General features: G+C 37.6%; 1 protein-coding gene across 1 annotated transcript in view; it reads left to right on the forward strand.

Moving 5' to 3' along the window:
* MIPOL1 (mirror-image polydactyly 1) overlaps positions 1–27,318 on the forward strand; it is a 341,867-nt gene that overhangs the window by 199,915 nt on the left and 114,634 nt on the right. The window contains exon 11 of the mRNA XM_081094826.1: positions 13,304–13,398. Coding sequence (XP_080950952.1) covers positions 13,304–13,398 — 95 coding nt within the window. The remainder of the gene's footprint in view (positions 1–13,303; positions 13,399–27,318) is intronic.

Raw genomic sequence — 27,318 nt, forward strand, 5'->3', positions numbered from 1 at the left:
GTGTTCAGGTATGAAGTATATTATAGATGTCGTGAAAAAACATACACGATCCTGAACAAATAAACAAAATACTGCTGACTAAAAGTTCTAACTAAATAGAAGGGCACTGGCATGTAGAGAAATGTTTACAACTCAAGTGTAAAGGAGGGGAATATTGTCATTTTGGGAAATGTTTGCTTCTTGAGTTTAAATAAGAATTTAATTTTCTCTGTGTGCTCATGTTCTTAGGTAGCACCAAAGAAAGCAAGCTTAGTGAGAGGAATGTATTGTGCCATGAGAAAGGAGAGTGGACTTTTGGGGGGAACTCACTTTCCCCCTGATGCTTTCTGTGTTTTCTTGCATATAATTTTTTTTCTTGAGGAAATGACCTCATGAACAAGTGGTGTGGTAGACAGAAACTCAGTAATTTTATAGGTGTTTTCTGAGGACTTTTTGTAAATACTACATTATTAACCTGTTTTCTGGATGTTAAAAAGGCAAATATCACTAAATGATGGGTAGGTTATTAGTGAAGCCAGTGAGGTGGTCAGTGATTTTGTACATATCAGTATGAATCACTTTCAGAGGTATAGTCAAGAAGTCTCAGAGGCCAAACATCTAACTGGCAACAAACTTAAGGTCATGGTAAGCATTTCCTGAGAATAGGGTTCATTCGATGAAAAGATAAAGCTTTCACAGTCTGAATTAATGCACAGAGAACTGGTTCAAAACAAATGTGTTAAATTACTTATGACTTAAAATGTAAATGATATACAAATATTTTATGACATCATAAAAATAATAAATACAAAGAGAAGGTTTGAAAGTAAATGACCGTGAATGGGAAAAAAGCTAGACATTGGAGTAGACGGTATCATCCCTGGAGTCAGCACAGCGGGATGCATGGCATGTTTAGATTTAGGGAAGCAGTTGGATTATTTGGAAGACTCAGGATTATTTACTGGACTGTTTGTCTAGAGTTCTGAGTTCAGATTCTGGTTCTCTTATTTATAACCTGAAAAACTGAGAGGATTTAAGTAAATTATTTCCTAACAAGTGGTTCTTCCACCCTGTGATGTTTTTTCCCCCTGATGGGTTCACACTGTTAAAGACGGTTATGGAGAATGTTTCAATTTCTACTTTTCAGCATTTTATCAATTAAAGAATTGCATATCTTCTCCCTTTAAAAAGAGTGATACTCTATATGTTCAGTTAGAATACGTGGCAGTTATTGGAGAGCAGACACATGATAAGCTTTAGCCCCACAGTGGGTTGTTTCAGAGAAGGGCTTGCAAATGCAATCTGGCCCAGCCAGCATGGCTCAGTGGTTGAGCATTGACCTATGAGCCAGGGGATTATGGTTCAATTCCAGGTCAGAGCATGTGCCTGGGTTAGGGGCTCAATCCCCAGTGTGGGGCGTGCCATCTCATATAGTAGAATAAGCAATGATTTTTGGATACTTATATTCTAGTTCTCACTTTCCTTTGTAATCAGCTCTGAAACCTTGGATAATTTCCAAATGTTTCTTTAAATAAGTTGTATTAGCAACAATTTTCTCACCTATAAAAGTAGGGAACTCTGTTACCTCTAAGACCCTTTCAGGTCTAAAATTATTTGGTTCTGTGATTTAATTTGTACTGTATGTTTCTTTATTTAGCAGATATCATACATAAGATCAAATGCTTCTGTTCTCTGATAAAAACAGAGTTCCATTAATGGTCTTGGAGTTACCAAAGGAAGGCTTAACTATATAAAACTATTACCATTAAAAACACATTCAAACCAAACATAACAAGATTTTAAAGTAAGATAAAAGTGGTTTCTCAACAAAATCCAAAACAAATAGCATTCAGTGATATGAACAGTATAGTCGTTTCTTTGTCTATCATTCTAAATTACTAGAAAAATCTTTAAGGAAACAGTTTATTTCGAATACAGTGGCAGTACAAATGACTGACACTGTTTAAGATATATAATTTTTAAGAATAATGAGACATTTACTAGTAATTATATGACTAACCTAACATTAGTTAACCAACCTTTTTTTTTTCAGTCACTTAAAGTAAATAAGTTCTGGAGATGTGATGTACAGAATGGTAACTAAAGTTAACAGTACAGTATCATATATTTGAAAGTTCCCAAGAGAATAAATCTTAACATCACGAGGAAAAAAATTATATGTGAGGTAATGAATGTTAACTAAACTTATTGTGATAATCATTTTGCAATATACACGTACATTAAATCATTATATTGTACAACTAATATACTGTTTTATGTCAATTATATCTCAATGAAAGTAGAAAGAAAAAAGATGTTACCAAAAAATTTAAGGTATATTGAGAAAATACTGAAGTTATAAAACATACACTGATTAAACTGTAAACTTTCATTATTATCAATAATGGTTGTCGAATGATGTTTTAATTCATTATTTCACCTGGAATTATAATGTTCAACTGCTCCTTCCCGGTGTTTTAAACAATACCTCCTACATGATGGGAAGCATGTAAAAAAGGTAGTTGGAGAGTGCAATAAAACTTCAGCGTTTTCTCTATGTAAAAAAAACAAAAGGAAGGATGGGAAATGTTGTAGTTTTCTTTATTTAATAGAGAACACTAAACAAAAAGGACAAGGTGGGGATTTTGTGAGTGGGGTGAGGAGATGAGCAAAATTTTAAAACACATGCTGCAAGCAGGAAAAAATATTTTGGTATTGCTTAGCAAAGAATTTTATTGTTTTGGAGGGGGAAATAATTTGGGTTAGTATCATTTCACATTTTAAAATTGCCATATGCTTGTAACAATAGATGATACCTTAGAAGTATAATTGGCCTGATTTTTCTGCATAAAATTATGGTGTATTTTAAGATCTATAGCATCTTAGATTCAATAAAATTTGGTGATAACTTTATAAAGTTTGTTTAGAGAGTGTTAAGAGTATAGTTGTGATTATATAGACTTAGGAATACTTTTTTGTTACAATAGTAAAATTATTGGATTTAGGAGAAATCTTAGCTAAGACAAATGTTTTTATAAGCAAATTTTGGTGGAGCAAGCAACAGAATATTCATATTACTGCTACTATTACAGAGAGCAATACATTTGAACATGACTTGGAGAAACAGAAGATACAACTAATATTAAATGCAGTCATGACTCCCAGTTGTTCCTATTACTAAGACTAACTACACACATGACTCCCATTTATAAGGCTCCTTCATGCCCATAACATTATATGGATCAAACTGAATGTAAATGATGTACATAATTATTAGCAGTACAGCAACAAGTTTCTTGCATTTTTACCTTGGGTAGGATTTCTGTAGAGAGTGGATGGAGTAAGACTGAGGAGTTAGAATTAAAAAAAAAAAAAAGTATAATCATATGTGGAAAGACTTCAGTGATATACAAAAAGATGGCATGAGGAGGCAGTTCAAGATGGTGGCACAGAAAGACCCTGAACTCACCTCCTCCCACAGACACAACAAATATACAACTAGAAAAGGAGCAGTTCCCTCTGATAAGAACTTGAGAACTAGCTGAACACCTCCACCTCAAAGGAGAAAAGGGCTTTGTTGAGATTTGAAGGAGAGGCAGAGACACACTCTCGCTGAAAGCCCCTGCCCTGCTACAGTGACCCTCAGAAAAACAAAGGAAATAATATGTATGTAAATAGATTTTTTCCTTAAGGAGCAGCAGTTTTGTACACCACACAGGCACCCTGGCCCTTTGCTCCTACACTGGAGAGATGAGTCCCCAAGACATTTGGCTTTGTTTGTTTTTTAATTTCTTTATTGATTAAGGTATTACATATTTGTCCTTATCCCACCATAACCGCCCCCCCCAACCTCCCCAACTCATGTCCTCACCCCACTGTTGTCTGTGTCCACTAGTTAGGCTTATATGCATGCATACAAGTTCTCCCTCGTACCCCCACCCTCCCCTACCTTCCCTCTGGGGTTTAACAGTCTGATTGATGCTTCTCTGTCTCTGGACCTGATTTTGTTAATTAGTTTATGTTGTTCATTATGTTCCATAAATGAGTGAGATCATGTGATATTTGTCTCTCTCTAACTGGCTTACTTCACTTAGCATAATGCTCTCCAGATCCATCCATGCTGCTGCAAATGGTAAGAACTCCTTTTTTACCACAGCATAGTATTCCATTGTATAGATGTACCAAAGTTTTTTAATCTACTCATCTACTGATGGGCACTTAGGCTGTTTCCAAATCTTAGCTATGGTGAATTGTGCTGCTATGAACATAGGGATGCATATATCCTTTCTGATTGGTGTTTCTGGTTTCTTGGGGTATATTCCTAGAAGTGGGATCACTGGGTCAAATGGGAGTTCCATTTTTAACTTTTTGAGGAAACTCCATACTGTCTTCCATAGTGACTGCACCAATCTGCATTCCCACCAGCAGTGCATGAGTGTTCCTTTTTCTCCGCATCCTCTCCAGCACTTGTCATTTGTTGATTTGTTGATGATAGTCTTTCTGACAGGTGTGAGATGGTACCTCATTGTTGTTTTGACTTGCATCTCTCAGATGATTAGTGACTTTGAGCATGTTTTCATATGTCTCTAGGCTTTCTGAATGTGCTCTTCGAAAAGTATCTATTTAGGTCCTTTGCCCATTTTTTGATTGGATTGTTTATCTTCCTTTTGTTAAGTTATATGAGTTCCCTATAAATGTTGGAGATTAAACCCTTATCGGTGATAAAATTGGCAAATATGTTCTCCCATGCAGTGGGATTTCTTGTTGTTTTGTTGATGGTTTCTTTTGCTGTACAGAAGCTTTTTATTTTGATGTAGTCCCATTTGTTTATTTTCTCTTTAGTTTCCAATGCCCTAGGAGCTGTATCAGTGAAGAAATTGCTTCAGCATATGTCTGAGATTTTGTTGCCTTTGGATTCCTCTAGTATTTTTATGGTTTCCCATCTTACATTTAAGTCCTTTATCCATTTTGAGTTTATTTTTGTGTGTGGTGTAAGTTGGTGGTCTAGTTTCATTTTTTTGCATGTATCTGTCCAATTTTCCCAACACCATTTATTGAAGAGACTATCTTGACTCCATTGTATGTTCTTGCCTCCTTTGTCAAATATTAATTGAGCATATTGGTTTGGGCCGATTTCTGGGTTCTCTATTTTATTCCTTGATTTATATGTCTGTTCTTGTGCCAGTAAGGATTCTACTCTTAACTGGCTTGTGCATAGACCCACGTGCCCTAGGACACAGCACAAAAAAAACAGTTCACCAGCTAGAATTGAAGCATCTGCCAGAGCGCCAGGAATGTGTTGGGGTTCCCCCTGGGATACCATCTTTGTCAGCTCCCTCTACCTTGGTAGCATCAGTGCAGATGGGTACCATTTTGTGCCCCCATTTTAACCTAACAGGCAGGAAAACTGCACTCCCCCTACCCCGTGTCACTCATACAACCTGACAGATATGGCTCCAGCCTCCCACATAGCTCGCTAGACCCTGCCAGAGCCAATGGTACAAAAAGACACCACAGGGGAAGCCCATTGAGCACCAGGATCAGGTGGCCAAAGGGTACTACATTTCTGGACACCACGGTTCTGAAACAATCAGAGCAAGAGCTTGAGAGACAACCAAGAGCTAGAGCAAGGTTATATGGTAAGATTCAGGTCCTGCATAGAGCTGCTCCTTCTAGACATGCGAGAGCTGTGTAGCATAATACACAGAAACAAACACAGAAAGTCACAAAAAATGAGTAAACAAATGTTCCAAATGAAGGAACAGGTAAAACCCCAGAAAGAAACCTCAGTGAAACAGAGACAAGTATTTTACCTGATAAAGAGTTCAAAGTAGAACATAAAAATGCTCACCAAATTAGGAGGAAGAAGGGATGAACACACTGAAAACTTCAACAAAGAGAAAATATAAGAAAGTACCAAACAGTACTTGCAGAGATGAAAATACAATAACTGAACAGAAAAATACACAAGTGGTAATCTATAGCAGACTAGAGGAAACAGAATGGATCAGTGACCTGGAACACATGGAAGTGGAAATTACTCAAATAGAAAAACACTTTTTCTTTTAGGGGAGGATAGCTTAAGGAACCTGTGGGACAACATCAAGCACATAGATATTGACATTATAGGGATCCCAGAGGCAGAAGACAAAGAGAAAAGGGCAGAAAACTTATATGAAAAAATAATTTGAAAACTTGCCTATATTCTAGGGAAGGAAACAAATATCCTTACCCAGGAAGCATGGAATCCCAAACAAGATGAGCCCAAAGATATCTACATCAAGACACATTATAATTTAAAGTCTAAAGTGAAAGATAAAGAATCTTTAGCTCTGCCAGCATGGCTCAGTTATTGAGTATTGACCTATGAACCAGGAGGTCACGGTTCGATTCCTGGTCAGGGCATATGGCTGGGTTGCAGGCTCAATTCCCAGTAAGAGGCATGCAGGAGGCAGCCTATCAATGATTCTCATCATTAATGTTTCTATCTCTCTCCCTCTCCCTTCCTCTCTGAAATCAATAAACAAAATATTTTTTAAAAAGAATCTTTAAAAGCAGGAAGAAAAGAACAACTAGTTACCTATAAGGGCAACTTCATAAGACTGTTAGCTCATTTTTCAGTAGAAACTATGCAAGCCAGAATGGTATGGCATGATATATTCAAAATACAGAAAGGAAAAACCTCCAACTAGAATACCCAGTAAGGGTATACAGTGGGGCCTTGACTTAGGAATGTCCCGACTAACGAGTTTTTCGAGATACGAGCCGTCTCTTGGCCAATTTTTTTGCTTTGAGTTGTGAGCTAAAATTCGGGTTACAAGCCAGCTTCAGATACCCCACTGCTAGTTGGCACAGCGAACATCACAGTGAACGCCACAACATCAGCCCAGCATCACGTGTCTCACTCATTCATTTTTGATTTGACATACGAGTAATTTGAGTTATGAGCTCCATCACAGAACGAATTAAACTCGTAAGTTAAGGCCCCACTGTAATTCAGAATTGAAGGAGAAAGTGTCCAAGACAAGCAAAAGCTAAAGGAGTTCATCACAACTAAACTGGCTTTACAAAAAAATGTTAAAGTGGCTTTATTAAGCTAAAAAAAAAAAGAGAGCGAGGTATAAAATATATGAAGGAAGGAAATTCTATCATGTAAAGGCAAATATATAGAAAAGATAGTAGATCAACCATATGTAAATCTAGTATGAAGGTAAAAAGACAAAAGTAGTCAAATCAACTATAGCTACGATTAGTTAAGGGATACACAAAATAAAAAGATGTAAAGTTTGACATCTAAAATGAGGGAGTAGAAATGTAGTGTTGATAATAGATACACAAACAGTAACTACCATATGGTCCAGCGATTTCACTTCTAGACTATATATATATATATATATATATATATATATATATATATAATGAAAACACTAATTTGAAATATATATATATACACACACACCCTTATCCTCATTGCAGCATTACTTACAATAGCCAAGTGTTCATCAATAGATGAATGAGGAAAAGGATGTGTTGAACATACACAGTGAAATATTACTCAACCATAAAGGAGTGAAATCTTGCCGTTTGCAACAAAATGGATGCACTTTGAGAGTATTATGCTTGGTGAAATAAGTCGGAAAGAGAAAGACAAATACCATATGATTTAACTTACATGTGGAATCTATGAGAAAAAAAACCTCACAAAAAACAAAAACCAATCTTATAGACACTGAGAACAGATGGTTGCCAGGGGACCCAGGGGTAGGCAAAATGGGTGAAGGGAACCAAAAGATACAAACTTCTAGTTATAAGATAAACAAGTCATGGAATGGAATGTACAGCAGGGAGTATAGATAATATTTTACCAACTTTGTATGGAGACAAATGGTCACTAGACTTACTGTGATAATGTCATAATGTATATGTCAAATCACTATATTGTACACCTGAAACTAATAGATTATTGTTTTTAGTTATATCTCAATACAAATAAATAAATAAATAGGTGGCATAGTCGAAAGTATCTGGTACATCTCTGCTTGTCCTTTTCCCTGCCAGTGTGGCTGTGACGGTTATAAAATAACCAGGTTCTTGTCAACCCACAGATTTGTTTTGTGTTTCAAATTACTGAATAAAATTTTCTTGTCTGTCATGTTCTTGATTGATTTAAAATATATATACAGATGTTTATACATATGTACTGGTATGTGGTTGTATGTACATATACATACAACCACATGCATATATGTGTATACATAGTGTGTGTGTGTGTGTGAGTGTGTGTGTGTGTGTGTGTGTAGGGCAAATACAATGTATTTGGACCAAACAGGCCTGAATTTGTATTTCAGTTGTATTAGTCACTAGCTGTGTTATATTTACACGTGATTTAATGTCCATGAGTCTCATTTTATTACCTGTAAAATAGGAACGATAGGAATTGTCTCATAGTGTAGCTGTGAGGATAGTCTATATATAATGTATTTCAAACACTTGATAGAGTGCCCGACCTCCTTTAGTAGGCATTCAACAAGTGGCATTGCTAGTAGTTAAGCACAGATTCTTGAAAGATATATAAATTTAGGCAACAATTTTGGCAGTTTATAATCTATACTAGAGGCCTGGTGCACAAAAATTTGTGCACTCGGGGGGGCGTCCCTCAGCCCGGCCTGTGCCCTCTTGCAGTCTGGGACCCCTTGGGGGATTGGGCCGAAGCTGGCAATCAGACATCCCTCTGGAAGCCCTTGGGGCATGTCCACTTACCAGTGGAGAGCAGACCTAAGCTGCAGTCGGACATCCTTAGTGCTGCTGAGGAGGCAGGAGAGGCTCCCACCACCACCGCTGTACTGGCAGCCATCAGCCTGGCTTGTGGTTGAGCAGAACTCCCCCTGTGGGAGCGCACTGACCACCAGAGGGCAGCTCCTGCATTAAGTGTCTGCCCCCTGGTGGTCAGTGTGTGTCATAGTGACCAGTCATTCCCAGTCTTTCTGCTGTTAGGGTCAGTTTGCATATTACCCTTTTACTATATAGGATAGAGGCCTGGTGCATGGGTGGGGACCAGCTGGTTTGCCCTGAAGGGTGTCCCGGATCAGGGTGGGGGTCCCGCTTGAGTGCCTGGCCAGCCTGGCTGAGGGGCTGATGGCTGTTTTCAGGCTGGCCACACCCCCTTCAGGATGGGGGTCCCCACTGGGGTGCCTGGCCAGTCTGGGTGAGGGGCTGAGGGCCGTTTTCAGGCTGGCCTGTGACTGAAGCTCCCAACCTCTCCTTTTTTTCTTTTCTTTTTTTATTCTGGGATTTATTTACCTTCTATAATTGAAACTCTGTTACCATCACTGGTGCTCCCAGCTCTGAGGCCGCGGCTGGCTGAAAGCAGGTATCTGGGATTTGTTTAGCTTCTATAATTGAAACATTGTTGCTTTCGGAGCTCAAAGCAGGCCGCAGCAGGCGGGGAACCTTGGCTTCTCCATTACTGGAGGAAGCAAACCTTCTGTTCGCTTCAGCTGTGTGGCTGCCGGCTGCCATCTTTGTTGGCAGTTAATTTGCATATCTCACTGATTAGCCGATGGGAAGTGTAGCGGAGTTATGGTTAATTACCCTTTTGTCCTTTATTAGATAGGATAACTCTATAAAGTACATATATATTATATAGACAGTATATGTATTATATATGTACATATACCATAGAAGTCAGTAATTCCACTCTTTGGTATTTATTTAGGAGAAACAAAGGTATATTTCCACAAAATTACCTATATGCAGATGTTTATAACAGCTTTTTAAATAATTCCAAAAGCTGAAAGCAACCCAAATGTCCATCAACTGATGAATGGATATACAAATTATGTTATATCCATACAATGGAGGACTACTCAGTGATATAAAAGAATGAACCAATACATGTAATAATATGAACAAATCTTAAAAGCATTAAGTGAAAGAAGTCAAATTCAAAAGGCTACCTACCACATGAATCCATTTATCTGACATTCTAGAAAAGGCAAAACTATAGGGATAAAAATCACATAGGTGGTTGATAGGGTTGGGTGTAACATGAAGGTATTGACTGTAATGGTGCCCAGGGGAACATTGTATAAAGATAAGTATTATCAGAAGGATTCTTGTATCAATAAGAATAATAGAAGTATAATATGGACCAAAAAACAATTGTCTGTGAAATATTTAGAGTATCTTTATATAATGTTTAAAGACCTGTAAACAGTGAGATATATTATCTGTCAGTACATAACTGTGTATTTGAAAATGATGATCCCAAATCATGCAAGTGTTTCAGTTTGGTGGTGGGATGGAAGGCAGGGAATGTGACTAGTCAGTGTGATGCATGTGCAGAGGTGGAGGAATTTTTTTTGGAGGCAAAACAGCAAAATATTTTTCAATTTAAAGTAAGGTTTATGATTGTAAAGAATGTCATCAATATTATAAATAGGTATATTTAGTAGCAAATATACATATATATGTACACCATCTCTGGAAGGATATACAACAAACAGGTAACTAATAATATCAGGGGGGATTTGTAGTTCTGAGAGTTGGAGGTGGCATAAAGATTTACTTAACATTGTATCTTTTTTATACTTTTTGAATTTTTTTTACATGTATTTTTATGTGAGTATAAACATAAATGAATGCATGCAGTTTTTATAAAAATAATTGCCAAAGATTATGGGAAATATAATGGCACAAAACTAGGAAAAATATCTGATTTGTCAATTTTCTTAATGTTGGTGATATGAAATTTATTTTTGATGTGTAATGTGTTGGAATTATGTACTATTAATAAAATTAGAAAATGCAATAGAAACAGCACATTTAAATTAGTTATAATTTTTGTAGTTTTATTTTCTTACATTGCATATAACATAAATCCAACTCAAACTAGCATCAACGCAAAGAAACAAAAGGTTACTGTATCCAGGAAGTCCAAGAAATGGATGAGAATTTGTTTGGTCCTCAGGGATCCGGGGATACAAGTGATGTCATCAGGATTATTTTCTCCTTAGGCCTAATGGTTTAGAGCAACCTGGATCATATCTACCTGAGTTCATCCCCCAGGACTGAACAAGATCACTGTGGCATAGGGCATTTCCCTCCAAAAAAGATGTGGTGGCCAGATAAAAACATACTGGTAGAGGAAGGAGGTTGTAACGCCACAAAGTTTATCATAGCTTTGAAGGCAGTCTCCAGTGCCTCGGCAGAAGATTAGATGTTTGGAATTGATAAATTAAGTTGATTGCTGTAACACAACACCAATCTTTATAACCAACTATATGCGGAAAGTGAAATTTTCAATATTACCTAAAACTTAGGAATTTAAATAAAGTTTTCATGATTCTATTTTTATGGCAGAACTTTCTTAAGCAGAATCTTCATTATGGCATTTTCCTGCTAGAACATGGGTTTATATTTTTGGGTTGTGTTTTTTTTCCCTAGAAGTACCAGGTAAAAAAAAAATGTCAGAATAATCAAAGTAACACTTATTTAGCAAATTGTCTGTTACCTGTCTAATATTAATATTCCTTAAATACATGTAAATTTAATATGATATGTGCTTTTTTGTATGAATCTTTTTTACTTGCCACTGACACAGTGGTTATGTGTCTCCCAAGCTACTATTTCAATCACATTTTATATTATATTGAAAGATGGCAAAGTTGTTAATTATTGTCATCAAGAACCAGGCACCTATTTTATTTTAAAATCTTTTTAATAATTCATGAGAATGGTTCATCTATGATTCTAGAATGTAACATAAAACAAGTGCTCAACCATCTGAAATTTAATTTTTAATTAAATTTATTGGTGTGACATTGGTCAATAGGATCATATTGGTTTCAGGTATGGATTTGTATGTTATAAGATCTGTATATTTCACTGTGTGCCCACCACCCAGTCAAGTCATCTTCTTTCACCATATTAGGTCCCTCCACCCACCACCACCTCCCCACCCACTTCCCTGTGGTAGCCATCACATTGCTGTTTGTGTCCACGAGTTTCAGTTTTATAGCCCACATATGAGTGAAATCATATGGTTCTTAGCTTTTTCTTCATGACTTATTTCACTTCGTATAACACTTTCATGGTCCATCTATGTTGTCACAAATGGCAGTATTTCATATTTTCTTATGGCTGAGTAGTATTCTATTGTATGAGGTAACTGTTAGAATTTGCTAGCCCAGATAGAGAAAAATTAATTAATTTAGTGCCTAAATTTATACACAAAGATCCATACTGCTGTATGTTTTTATAATTCTCCATTATTAAAATAGAAAAGTGTCATTGTTTAGTGATCACTTATATTACACTATGACCAGGATTTCACAATTTGTCTTATGACTTTATCTTTATGTAAGAAAATAATTCCAGTAAATCATGTGAGTTCAGCAAAATTAGTGAATTTCTGCCTCTATTACATTGGTGTAGTTTGTGGGATGTGTGATAATAATTTTCTCTGTACTATCTATCAAACATCATTTAAAGTGAAAGACATTGTTTTCATGCAAATTAAACTCCACGTAAACAAAACTGAAACCTGATTTTTCAGTACCATATTTTAAAAGTTACATTGAGAACATTTTGGCTATGCCTGAAATCCAATAGGAATGATGATTGGAAGGTGGCAATTCTTTTAAAATTACTAGTTTGAGCCCTATAGAAATACTGATTGCAGAACCTTTAGTTTGAATTTTATAGGCAGAGAGAAACAATAGCATTTCTTGAATAAAATATCTCTAATATTCAGGATTGCTCCCATTCTCCCTTTAGAGACTTTTTTCCTGCAGAAAAAGAATGGAAAAGGTTAAATCATATCTGTAGGAATCAGTCTTGTGTGTGCGTTTTTTAATGTTAAATATCAAAGATGGCTTAACAACATATTTAGAATTTTCTGAGTTTTACTATTAATAAAGTTAAAAGAAAATCTAGTCTGATCAGGCAGTGGAGCCACATTAAATTTGTATCTGAAATACCCAGTGTGCTTATCTCAACTCTTGATAGTGCTCTGAACCCCTGTTCCACATTCTGAATTCTGTGTTAAAGTTAAACATTGCAGAAGGGCATATATCTGATGGTACAGATGAATAAGGTTGAAGTTTAGGAATGAGAAAAGTTGGTATATTTTTAATAGGTTCAAGTCTGCAGTATTTCTGTTATTGATAAAATTGGATTATTTTGTATAAAATTATTAAACACTCCTAAAAATACTGATAGGTTTAGAACTATCATAAATTTAAAACTCCTATTCACACTATGGTACTGTATTTTAACATATCAAACTAATTTTAAATTTCTTAAAATATTTCATTGCTTGCAGGCAAAGTTGTTAGCCATGCAACAAGCCAGAGAAACTGCAGTTCAACAGTACAAAAAACTGGAGGAAGAAATCCAGACACTTCGAGTTTATTACAGGTAAAATTCTTTTTATCCAGGTCGTAAGTGAATGTTGGTTTGGGAAATGCTTGTACCCAATTTTACAGTGGTGAATGAGCAAATACCTCAATGAAATTAAACATAATGCACTTAAAGTATTTTTTGTAATTTTAAAATGATTCTGTCAAAACATGTTCATTATTTTACCTCTTTTCCTTCCTGAATTTGGTAAGGTTTAAGTTTAGACTCCCATCAGATTTATAAAACTTATATAACTCATAACCAGTTGTCTAAATGGAGCCTGGTCAGCTGTCGAACTATTGACTCACCTAAATGCCACCTCTAAAATGACGACATGTATTTTCAAAGTAGTACATGAATATCAGTAATAACAGCCTTTCACCTATTACAGTCGAACTAGAGGCCCGATACATGAATTCATGCATGGGTGGGGTCCCTCAGGGTGGCCTGCAGGGATCGGGCCCCAGCTCGTGCCCCCGGGCTCACAGCCCCAGCTCGTGCCCCCAGGCTTGCAATCCTAGCTCACACACCCCCAGCCCCACAGCCCGGCCTGGCACCCCGCCCTGGCCTGGCGCCGCCCACTTACCTGCTCCACCATCCTGCCACAGTCCCGTTCTCGTTGGGGCCCATTGGGAATGGCAGTGCCTCCACTGCCAGTGCCGCATTGCCAATGCCCACCATGTTTTGTGCCGCCCCCTCGTGGTCAGCACATGTCATAGCTAGTGGTTGAACTCCTGATCTCCCAGTCGAACTCTAGGTTGAACAACCACCTGAGGGGACAATTTGCATATTAGGCTTTTATTATATAGGACATGAGAAGTTCCTAAAGGAATGCCACTAAAGGGTTTTTAAGCTTTATTTAATTTACTAGAGGCCCGGTGCATGAAAATTCATGCACTGGAGGGGGAGGTCCCTCAGCCAGGCCTGCTCCCTCTCACAGTCCAGGAGCCCTCAGGGGCAGGAGGCAACCTGGCGATCAGGGGAAGGCGACGCCCCATCACACTTGCGCTGCTGCCACTGCCGGCAGCACAAGCCTCGGCCGGCCCTGGTTACCTCAGCCTTGGGAGGCCTTGGGCAGCGGGGGGGCTGAGGGGACTGGGTGTCACCATCTTTGAGAGCATGGCAGTCAATTAGCATATTCCCTTATTGGCTGTGGGCACTGCCATCTATGAGGTCAGGGCAGTCAATTAGCATATTCCCTCCTTATTGTCTATGGGTGCCTCTGTCTTTGTGATGATGTGAGGGCCGATTAGCATATTCCCTCTTTTTAGATAGGATGCTACAAGAGTAGTTGTGAAGTTAATTTAGTAGATCACACTGGCATTTTTAATGGAAAGAAAGAAAATATAAATGGCAGAGTGCATCTCTTGTAGGAAGGATAAATACTGTTTTGTGATACTTTTGTTTCAGTTTTGTGTTGCATGAGAGAGAGAGAGAAAAAGAGAGCGCTAAGATTGTGTATGGGGCTATGTATAAAATATACAACCTCACAGTGGATCATGATTTTTAAAAAGATTTGAAAACTGATGTACAAATTTCTGTATATGCTTTGATACTGAGATTGAGAAAAAGAAAAAAACCTCAAGTCTGAAATGCAAGAACTCACTAACTGGGGCTGTAGGTTATTGATAGATTTTTAAAATGTTGACCTTCCTTTCAGAATAATGTTAAGTGCATAAAATGCAATAAATCAAAATCAGTTTTACTGAAATACAATTATGAAAGTATTATCTCCTGGTATTTAGTATATATGTAAGTCATTATTCATACATTAAATCCCTAACTAGAATTAATGTATGAATTAAGTTAACAGTAAGGCTATGAACAGTAAGGCTATGAACAACTGTAATTTCAAAGTAATGAAGACTGTGAATGGTATTTTGGGGATAACTGAAAGTACTGAAATGTGACATGGGCATTAAAATCTGTAGATGGGCAGCTGAAACCGGTTTGGCTCAGTGGATAGAGCGTCGGCCTGCGAACTGAAAGGTCCCAGGTTCGATTCCGGTCATGGGCATGTACCTGGGTTGCAGGCATATCCCCAGTAGGAGATGTGCAGGAGGCAGCTGATCAATGTTTCTCTCTCATTGATGTTTCTAACTCTCTATCTCTCTCCCTTCCTCTCTGTAAAAAATCAATAAAATATATTTTTTAAAAAAATCTGTAGATGGGCATTAAAATCACCTGAAGACCCTCTAAAACTACTGATCCCTGTCCCATCTCAAACCAATTACATCAGAGTATCTTGAGTAGGACTAAGCTACCAGTGTGTTTTAAAGCTCCCTAGAAATTCCCATGTGGGGCCAAGCTTGAGGGCCACACATTTCAGTTAGCTAATTAAATTAGGATCTTTTCTTGGTAGAATAATAGAAGCATATCTTAAACCCTTTATTAAAATTTATGAAAATTGTGTGATTTGTGCCTGGACCTTAGCTATTGCAGTAGCCTCACCCCGTAGAAAGAATTTTTATGGAACCTTCTTCTGCCTTGATTGTGAGATTGGACACCAGATGTTCAGTCGATAAAGAAATAGTGTCCATCAGACCGTCAAACCTCAGAGGGGGGTAAGGGGGGGAGAGATCAACCAAAGGACTTATATGCAAGCATATAGGCCTAACCAATGGACATAGACAACAGGGGGGTGAGGGCATGAGTGGAGGGGATGGGGGGTAATGTGGGGGTAAGGACACATATCTAATAACTTAATCAATAAAGAAATTAAAAAAGAAAAAGAAACAGTGTCCAAGAATTCCAAGAGGCATACAATAATTTTTCATGAACTGACATTACTTTTTTAAAATATGTTTTTATTGATTTCAGACAGAGAAGGGAAGAGGGAGAGAGATACAGAAACATCAGTGATGAGAATCATTGATTGGCTGCATCCTGCACACACCCTACTGGGGATTGAGCCCAAAACCGAGGCAGGTGCCCAGACTGGGAATTGAATTGTGACCTCCTGGTTTATTGGGTTGATGCTCAACCACTGAGTCACACTGGCCGGGCCTGGCATTATATTTTTAATATTTTTATTGATTTCAGAAAAGAAGGGAGAAGGAGAGAGAGATACAAACACCAATGATGACAGGGAATCATTGATTGGCTGTCTCTTGCAGGGCCCCTACTGAAGATTGAGCCCGCAACCTGGGCATGTGCCCTTGACCAGAATCGAACCTGGTACTCTTTAGTCCGCAGGCTGACACTCTATCCCAGCCGTGGGCAAACTACAGCCCACGGTCCGGATCCGGCCTATTTGAAATGAATAAAACTAAAAAAAAAAAAAGACCGTACCCTTTTATGTAATGATGTTTACTTTGAATTTATATTAGTTCACACAAACACTCCATCCATGCTTTTGTTCCGGTCCTCTGGTCCAGTTTAAGAACCCATTGTGGCCCTCGAGTCAAAAAGTTTGCCCACCCCTGCTCTGTCCACTGAGTCATACTAGCTAGGGCATGGCATTAATTGTTTTTCTGTTCAAGTATTCTTTTATTTTAATTTTATTTTATTGTTTAAAGCATTACAGGTAGTAGTACATATGTCTCCTTTTTTTCCCCCCCAATGACCTTCCCCTGGCCCCCCCTAACCCCCAGCACATGCCCTCACCCCACCGCCCCAGTGTCTTGCGTCCATTGGTTATGCTTATATGCATGCATACAAGCCCTTTGGTTGATCTCTTACCTCCTCCAGCCCAACCCTCCCCGGCCTTCCCGCTGTAATTTGATAGTCTGTTTCATGCTTCTTTGCCGCTGTATCTTTTTGTTCATCAGGTTATAACGTTCTTTATTATCCATAAATGAGTGAGATTATGTGGTGTTTTTCTTTCATTGACTGGCTTATTTCATTTAGCATAACGCTCTCCAGTTCCATCCATGCTGCTGCAAATGGTAGGAATTCCTTCTTTTTTATAGCAGTGTAGTATTCCATTGTGTAGATGTACCATGGTTTTCTAATCCACTCATCTGCTGATGGGCACTTAGGCTGTTTCCAGATCTTAGCTATGGTGAATTGTGCTGCTATGAACATAGGGGTGCATATATCCTTTCTGATTGGTGCTTCTGGTTTCTTGGGATATATTCCTAGAAGTGGTATTACTGGATCAAATGGCAGTTCCATTTTTAAATTTTTGAGGTAACGCCATACTGTTTTCCACAATGGCTGCACCAGTCTGCATTCCCACCAGCAGTGAAGAGGGAGGGTTCATTTTTCTCCCCATCCTCTCCAGCACCTGTCATTTGTTGATTTGTTGATGATAGCCATTCTGACAGATGTGAGGTGGTACCTCATTGTCCTTTTGATTTGCATTTCTCGGATGATTAGTGACTTTGAGCATGTTTTCATGTGTCTCTTGGCTTTCTGAGTGTCCTCTTTTGAAAAGATTCTATTTAGTTCCTTTGCCCATTTTTGATTGGATTGTTTATTTTCCTTTTGTTGAGTTGTATGAGTTCCCTGTAAATGCTGGAGATTAAACCCTTATCGGAGATAACATTGGCAAATATGTTCTCCCATGCAGTGGGCTTTCTTGTTGTTTTGTTGATGGTTTCTTTTGCTCTGCAGAAGCTTTTTATTTTAATGTAACCCCATTTGTTTATTTTTTCCTTAGTCTCTCTTGCCCTAAGATCTGTGTCTGTAAAGATATTGCTATGACATAGGTCTGCAATTTTGCTGCCTATGGAGTCTTGTAAGATTTTTATGGTTTCCCATCTTACATTCAAGTCCTTTAGCCATTTTGAGTTTGTTTTTGTATATGGTGTAAGTCGGTGGTCTAGTTTCATTTTTTTGCATGTATCTGACCAAATTTCCCAGCACCATTTATTAAAGAGGCTGTTTTGACTCCACTGTATGCTCTTGCATCCTTTGTTAAATATTAATTGAGTATAACGGCTTGGGTCAATTTCTGGGTCCTCTATTCTGTCCCATTGATCTATATGTCTGTTCTTGTGCCAGTACCAGGCAGTTTTGAGAACGGTGGCTTGGTAATATAGTTTGATGTCTGGTATTGTGATCCCTCCAACTTTGTTCTTCTTTGTCGGGATAGCTGTGGCTATTTGGGGTCTTTTTTTATTCTAGATAAATTTTTGGAGAATTTGTTCTAGATCTTTGAAATATGCTGTTGGTATTTTAATATTTATTACATTGAATCTATAGATTGCCTTAGGTATTATGGACATTTTAATGATGTTGATTCTACCAATACATGAACATGGCATGCCCTTCCATTTGTTTATGTCTTCCTCTATCTCTTTTTTCCATGTCCTGTAATTTTCTGAGTACAGGTCTTTTACGTCCTTGATTAAGTTTATTCCTAGTTATCTTAATTTTTTTGGTACAATTGTAAATGGGATTGTTTTTTTTTTTTCATTTCTCTTTCTGTGAGTTTATTATTGGTGTATAAAAAGGCCATAGATCTTTGGGTGTTAATTTTGTGTCCTGCTACATTGCCAAATTCATTTATTAGGTCTAGTAGTTTTTTGATGGAGTCTTTGGGGTTTTCCATGTATAATATCATGTGGTCTGCAAATAAAGACAGTTTTACTTCTTCTTTTCCAATTTGGATGCCTTTTATTTTTTCTTCTTGTCTGATCACTATGGCTAGTACTTCTAGTACTATGTCGAACAGGAGTGGTGAAAGTGGGCATCCTTGTCTTGTTCCTGTTCTTATGGGAAATGGATTTAGTTTTTGCCCATTGAGTATGATGTTGGCTGTAGGTTTGTCATATAAGGCTTTTATTATGTTGAGGTATGATCCCTCTATTCCCACTTTGCTGAGAGTTTTTATCAAAAAAGGGTGTCTGATTTTGTCAAATACTTTTTCTGTATCAAGTGATATGATTATGTGATTTTTGTCTCTCAGTTTATGTGATGTGTCACATTTATTGATTTGCGGATATTGAACTATCCTTGCATCCCTGGAATAAATCCCACTTGGTCATGGTGTATGATCTTTCTAAGGTATTACTGAACCCAATTTGTTAGGATTTTGTTGAGGATTTTAGCATCTGTGTTCATCAAGGATATTGGCCTGTACTTCTCTTTTTTTGTGGTGTCTTTATCTGGTTTTGGGATTAGGGTAATGCTGGCTTCATAGAAAGAGCTTGGAAGTGTGCCTTCCTCTCGAATTTTTTGGAATAGTCTGAGTAGGATAGGTTTTAGTTCTACTTTGAATGCTTGGTAGAACTCCCCTGTAAAGCCATCAGGACCAGGGTTTTGTTTGCTGGGAGGTTTTTGCTCGTTGTTTCAATTTCTTCAGTAGTTATCAACCTATTCAGGTTTTTTTACTCTTCTTGGTTGAGTTTCTAAGAATATATCCATTTCATCTAGGTTGTCCATTTTGTTGGAATAGAGTTGTTCATAGTATTTTTTCATTATCGTTTGTATTTCTGTGGGATTGGTTGTTATTTCACCTCTTTCATTTCTGATTTTGTTTATTTGCTTTGCTTCTTGGTGAGCCTGGCTAGAGGTTCATCAATCTTATTTATCTTTTCAAAGAACCAGCTCTTGGTTTTTTTGATCTTTTGTATTGCTTTTTCTTTCCTTTTTGGTCGCTATGTCGTTTATCTTTGCTCTGCTCTTTATTATTTCCTTCCTTCAGCTTAAGCTGGGCTTTTCTTGTTGCTCTCTTTCTAACTCTTTGAGTTGTAGGGTTTGATAATTTATTACCATTGTTTCTTGTTTTTTTGAGGCAGGCCTGTAGAGCTATGAACTTCCCTCTCAAAACGGCTTTCACTGTGTCCCACAGAGTTTGGATTGTGTGTTTTCATTGTCGTTTGTTGCCATGATGCTTTTTATTTCTTCTTTGATCTCTCTGGTAACCCAGTCATTGTTTAATAGCACGCTATTTAGCCTGCAAGTGTTTAATTTTAAAAAATTGTTTTTATTGTTGTTGATTTATAGTTTTATGCCATTGTTGTCTGAGATGGTGCTTGATATGATTTCTATCTTCTTGAATTTGAAGAGACTTTGCCTGAGACCCAATATATGGCCTATCTTTGAAAATGACCCATGTATACTTGAGAAGAATGTATATTCTGTCGCTTTTGGGTGAAATGTTCTGAAGATGTCAATTAATTCCATCTGATCCAGTGCATCATTTAGGATTGATGTTTCTTTGCTGATTTTTTTGTTTAGAGGATTTGTCCAATGGTGATGGTGGAGTATTAAAGTCCCCTACTATGACTGTATTGCTATCAATCTCTCCCTTGATATCCTCCAAAAGTTTTTTATGTATTTGGGTGCTCCTATATTGGGTGTGTATATGTTTACCAGAGTTATATTTTCTTGTTGGATCGCTCCCTTTAGTATTATGAAGTGGCCTTCCTTATCTCTTGTTATATCCATCACTTTGAGATCTAATTTGTCTGATATAAGTATTGATACCCCAGCTTTTTTTTTCATTTCCATTTGCCTGAAAAACCTTTTACCATCCCTTCACCATCAGTCTGTGTGCATCTTTTTTTCTGAGGTGGGTTTCCTGTGGACGGCAGATATATGGTTCATGTTTTCTTATCCACTCAGCTACCCTGTGTCTTTTAATTGGGGCATTTAATCCATTAACATTTAAAGTTATTATTGATAGATAATTGTTTGTTGTCATTTTTATTTACCCCTGTGTTCCTTCTTCGTTTCCTATTTCTTCTTTTTACAGCAGACCCTTGAGCATTTCTTGCATTGCTCGTTTGGTGGTAATAAACTCCCATAGTCCTTTTTTGTCTGTGAAGCTTCTGATTTCACCCTCAATTTTGATTGAAAGCCTTGCTGGGTACAGTATTCTTGGATTCAGATCCTTCCTTTGCATGACTTTGTATATTTCATTCCATTCCCTTCTTGCCTGGTGTGTTTCTGCTGAGAAATCAGTTGCTAGTCTGATGGAGGATCCTTTGTAGGTAGCTTTCTGTCTCTCTCTGGCCACTTTTAAGATTCTTACTTTGTCATTGGTTGTTGCCAATTTAATTATAATGTGCCTTGGCATTGGTCTTTTCAGGTTCATTTTGTTTGGGACTCTGTGAGCTTCTTGGATTTCTGTGAGTTTTTTCTTCCCTATATCATGGAAGTTTTCTGTCATTATTTCTTCAAACAGGTTTTCTATTCCTTGCTCAGTTTCCTCTCCTTCTGGCACCCCTATTATGCAAATGTTGTTTCATTTTGTGTTGTCCCAAAGTTCTCTTAGGCTCTACTCCTGTTTTTTAAGTTTTTTGTTTTTTCTAGATGCTGCTCCGCTTGGGTATTTTTTCCTACCTTGTCTTCTAGCTCACTGATGGAGTCCTCTGCTTATTCTAGTCTACTGTTGATGCTTTCTATTGAGTTCTTTATAGCAGCAGTGTCATTTTTCATTTCTTCTTGGTTCTTCTTCATTTCCTCTTGGTTCTTACACATATTGTTGAGTTTGTCTTCCATTCTTTTCAGCCACTGTATAACCATTTCTCTGAATTCTTTTTCTGACATATTACTTGCCTCCTTTTCGTTTACTTCCTTTTCTCATGATGCCTCCTTTTCTTTCACTTGCGGGCTGTTTCTTTGTCTCCTATGGTCTCTCTTCTCTGGATGTCTGCTTATGTAGCTCTCTCTCCTTTCCGTGAGGAGGAGCAGGGCTCGTGTGAGTCCATGTATTCACGCTGCTTGAGATCCGGTGTTCCTGGGCTCGTAGCTGGTCCCTGGGTGCCATGGTTGCAGGGTTCCTGGATGTATATGCTTCCGATTACAGCCACTCTCCCGTTGAAGATGGCGTGGTCTCCACTGCAGAGCCGGCCGCTCTGGGAGAGATTTCAGCAGCAGTGGAGGCTGCCCTTTTAGGGGTGCCCAATCTGGCAGTCTCCACCAGTCCCCTAGAGTAGAGCTATCGCTCACCCACAAATTTACACTGTCCCGTACGTCCACACCTTCTCCTTTCATTCTCTCACTCGCACACTATCTTGCAGTCTTCCTTCCCACCAGCAGCCATCTTCCCCCATGGCATTACTTTTTGAAAAAAGATACCTTGATGCCAAATCTTGACACTCTTCTTTGATGAATTGCAGATTATTGAAAGATTTTGGAAAATGAAAACTTAAGTAGTTGTTTTCAAAGGCTTTTTGTAATCTCCATGAATTTAACAGAGTTAAATGATCTTTTCTAAATAGTTAACAGTTATGGCTCAAAGGTATGCTTTACAAGTACCCCTCTCACTGTTACTTTTTAACAATTGCTGGCAGTAAAGTAAGTCTACTGTGATTTGCTGTTGGTCATCCCTGCCTCATGTGACCTTGCATAAATGAGCCTCACCAAGACCACCTTCTTTTTATAGAATGAGAATTATAGTTCCTACCTAATAGAGTTGTTTTACTTGTATACAGATCTTAGCACATATTTGGCTTATTTTTAGTGCTCAACTAATGTTAAGATAAATTTCTTTTTATAACAAGAAATCAGTGAGATAGGAGTAAAATAAAAAACTATGATTTCACTGAAGCTAAGGAAGGAGATTTTTAAAAATATTTTAAAAAGTCTAATATTGCTAATGGTTAAGTAAGATAAGGACAAAAAGTATCTATTTTGTTTGAAATTAGGTTGTCATTAATGATCTCCTCCCCAGTGGTTTTAATAAAGTATTAGATATAGAAGCCAATTTTCTGTGAGTTGAGAAGTGATTAGAAATAAAGAAGCATAGCAGTTTGGACAACAGAGTGGTCCTTGAAGAAACATGAATAAACAGCCCTGGCCTGTGTAACTCGATTGGTTGGACATCATCCAGTGCACCAAAAGGTTGGTGGTTCGATTCCTAGTCAGGGCACAAGCCCAGGTTGCAGGCTTGATCCCTGGTGGGGGCATGCCAGAGACAACCGATTGAAGTTTCTCTCTCTTTCCCCCTTTATCTTTCTCTAAAAATCAATAAAAATATTTGTATAAACATAAACAAATAAACATGAATAAGAAAGATGTTAATTATAATTGAGATGAAAGGAAGGTAGGTTAAGGATTTGGGGTTTTGGTTTTGAAAAATGGCAGATACTTGAACATGTGTATAGCTAATTGGAAGGAGCCAATAGAGAGAATTTTTATGAAACAGTATTTCTAAAGTAGGATGAGATAGAATTTAGAATCTGCCGAATGCAGAAGAGTTTGCCTTGAACAGAAAGGTGATCACCTTGTGCCCACAGACAGATGTGAAGGACATGTGAAGAGCTGTGAATGTAAAGTTCAGTTCACAATTAATAATTTTTCTGTGAAATAAGGGTCACTATGATCTTCTGAAGTGAGAAGGCAGGCAGCTTTGAAAGGAATACTGAAGGTAATGGGAGAAAAGAACTGAATAAAGACAAGAACAAAGTTAAGCAATCTTGAAGACTGATCTGGGAACGAATGCCATAAATTTGTATGAGTTCCAGTTTATATAGTTAACAATTGTACATTTGTACAATTAACTGTCCTTCTATAGCAGCACAGAAGGCAAAGGATCAAAATGGTTCAAGATTATGAATTTGTGAGACTAAAATTATGGAGAGAAGAGTGATTGAGAGCACACTAGCAGAAGAGTTGTTGAAATGTTGAGTGATAGTATAACCTCAATAGGGCAGGAAATAAAATTGAAAGGACATGTATGCTGAGAGAAAAAGGAGGAATCAAGAAATCACAAATCTTGAGGAGATTATAGAATAAATGTAGAGGTAATACAAAAATTTAAGAGCTGAAAGGATTGGAAGTCAGTCAGAAAGTGGAACATTGCTATTTAGTAGCAAGATATGAGATGAAGCACTCGATCTGAGCAATGACTATGTTTAAGGCATTGCCTTAGAAATGGGTGGTTGGAATTGAGAGAAGCTGAGAATCACTAGCTATGAAGTGAAAGATTTATGACACTAAAATATTAAATGTGCCCTAACCGGTTTGGCTCAGTGGATAGAGCATTGGCCTGCGGAATCAAGGGTCCCAGGTTCAATTCCAGTCAAGGGCATGTACCTTGGTTGCGGGCACATCCCCAGTGGGGAGTGTGTAGGAGGCACCTGATTGATGTTTCTCTCTCATCGATGTTTCTAACTCTTTATCCCTCTCCCTTCTTCTCTGTAAAAAATCAATAAATTATATTTTAAAAATAAATAAATAAAATATTAAATGCCCATTTGGATATTGTCTCTGAAAATACTGGCACAAGTTGGGGTACTGACTATAAATATAATAATAGAAAGTGACCTAGCAATTGGTAGATAAAAGCTACATTTTGAAATGAAGAGTGATGTATAGTTAGATGTATCAAAAGAAGAAAACTGTCCAGAATGGGATGCATGAAAAAATGTGTTGAATTCCCTCAAGAAAAATAGGAAAGTTGTATCCTTCAGGGAGATCCATGTTTTTATGAAAACAAAAAGGTACAGAGAACTTTTTTGCATTGCTGATGGGAATGTAAAATGCTACATCTGCTGTGGGAAATGGTTTGGTGGTTCTTCAAAAAGTTACACACAGAGGTCCCATATGGTCCAGCAATTCCCCACCTATCTATATAACCCAAAATAATTGAGAGCAATCGCTCAAACCACATACTTGTACACCAATGTTCATAACAGCATTTTTCACATTATCCAAAAGGATGAAATGCCTCAACCTTTTGCAGCAAGGATTCAGAATCTGGAGAAGGGGCCACACGCAAATGGATATGGATATACTAGATAAGATACATAAATTTGGAAGGCATTGAGGGAACCAAGCAGAGGCCCTTCTCTAGTGGAATGGCAACCCGAATGTTCGAACCCATAACTTTTTATTTACTAGAATATACATTTGCCCTTTAGCAAACCATACAAACATATCAAAGGTAAAGTTTGGTAAACAGTAAAGGATTATCAGGTTAGGAGATTGCCTTCAGACACCATTTTCTCAACAGAACAATCGGTGCATAGCTTTTAGCCCTTGCTAAAGCCCAAGGTCCATCAGCCTTCTGATGGACCTCTCGCATTTATTATGCTAACTGCTTGTTGGTCTTTGCCTCCAACAATTAAACAACCCTGGTGTCCCTCAACCGATACATGAATAAACAAAATGTGTGTTATGTATATACCTACAATGGAATATTGTTAGCCATTAAAAGGAATGAAATTCTGATGCATGATACAACATGGATGACTCTTAAAAACATAATGTTAATTGAAATAAGCCAGATAGAAAAGACAAATATATGATTCCCCTTCTATGAGGTACATAGATTAGGCTAATTCATAGAAACGGAAAGCAGAATAAAGATTACCAAGACCTAGGGAAGTGAGGAATGATGGTTGCCAGGAGCTTGGGGAAAGACAGGAGAGTTATTTTTTGATGGGTACAGAGTTTGGGGGGAAAGTTCTGAAAATGGGTAGTGGTGATGGCTATGAAACATTGTCAGTGTACTTCATGCCACTGAATTGTACACTTTAAAATGGTTACAATGGTGAGTTTTATGTTATTTTTTTACCACATTTTTTAAAGCTATGAAAAATGTTCTCTGAGGGTGTACAGAAATTTATTTTAAATGTAATAGTGGTAAGGTCCCTGAGATATTAAACTTTAGGAAGAAAGAGATAATTTCTGTAAACAACAAAGCTTAAATTTCCTGGAAGTTTACATTCAGGTTCAAGTTGATTTAAATGAAAATACCCATTATTTTCTTACACCCTAAATAGATGGTGCCTATGAATCAACACATGAAACACAACTATTTCATAGAGATATTAGTTTTTTACTCAGAGTTTCCTGCTACAGAGGAAATAATAAATAATCTTTATTTTTGAGAATATTATAGATATCCCCCATTTTCCTCCCAATGCTACCCCACCCCAGGCATTCAATAAAAATTCCATTTTTATATAAAGAAAACTAAGGCTAATTCTATCATTTTCATGTGTACATGTGTATGAAGAATTCATATTGGATTACATTTAGCAAAGTTTAAGAAAAAATACATTTCCCATATTTCAAATTTTATACTTCCACATATATATGGTGCTGGATCCTAGAGCGAGTCACTATCAGCTTGCATGTAGACCATGAAACCAAATGAATATGAGAATAAGCCTCAAGAATAAGTCTGGCCATGGTCAGAGCATATCTCTCTCTCTCTCTCTCTCTCTCTCTCTCTCTCTCTCTCTAATAAATCAATATATTTAAAGAATAAGTCTGGCTGTCAACTTTGCAACAGCCAAAGCAGTGGAGGATGTTTAGTCTTAAGGGCAAATTAAAATTGCTGGGGACTTTCATTTTCCCTTGCCTTTAATTCTACCAATTAGTGATATTGACCTTTTTATTCCTCAAAACTAATTATATTTTGCTAAGAACTACTATTACTTAAGCACTGCATTTCCCTGTATGGAAGTAAGGAATATGGTAATATATTTTTCTGAGTTTCTCTATTCTGTTCATTTTCTCTGAGTTGTAGACAACTTTGGGGTACTAAGAAAAGGAAATGTTGGCCTTTGTTTCTGTTGGTGGAGTTAGAGAAGGGGCAAGTGAGGTGCATGGGTAAGGATACTAAACTTATAACTGACAGCTCTTTTGCATTAAGCAGAAGGGATAGCAGGAGAGGAATAACAATATAAGATTTTATTTTATTTGTGAGAGATGAGAGAGAGAGAGAGAGAGAGAGAGAGGAGAGGGGGAGGGGAGAGGGGGAGAGAGAGTGTGAAACATCATGTGAGAGACACATTGACTGGTTGCCTCCTGCATGCACTCTGAGGAGTGAACCTGCAACCTAGGTATGTGCCCTCAAGCGAGAATTGAACCTGCGACCCTTTGGTGCACAGGCCAACCTCTAACCATTGAGCACACTGAGCATGGCAACAATATATGAGTCAAAATAAATTTCCTTTATTACAAAAGTGCTAAGAAGTATTAGTGCTGCCTTGTTGCTGTGCTGAATGTTGAATTCTTTGCAATAGCTTTGTTACTGTAAATCTAAACAGCTCCAACAGGGAAGTGTCTTAAACTGGTAAGGGTTAGATT

The sequence above is a fragment of the Myotis nattereri genome (assembly GCF_964212035.1).
Source record: "Myotis nattereri genome assembly, chromosome: 1".
NCBI lineage: Eukaryota > Metazoa > Chordata > Mammalia > Chiroptera > Vespertilionidae > Myotis > Myotis nattereri.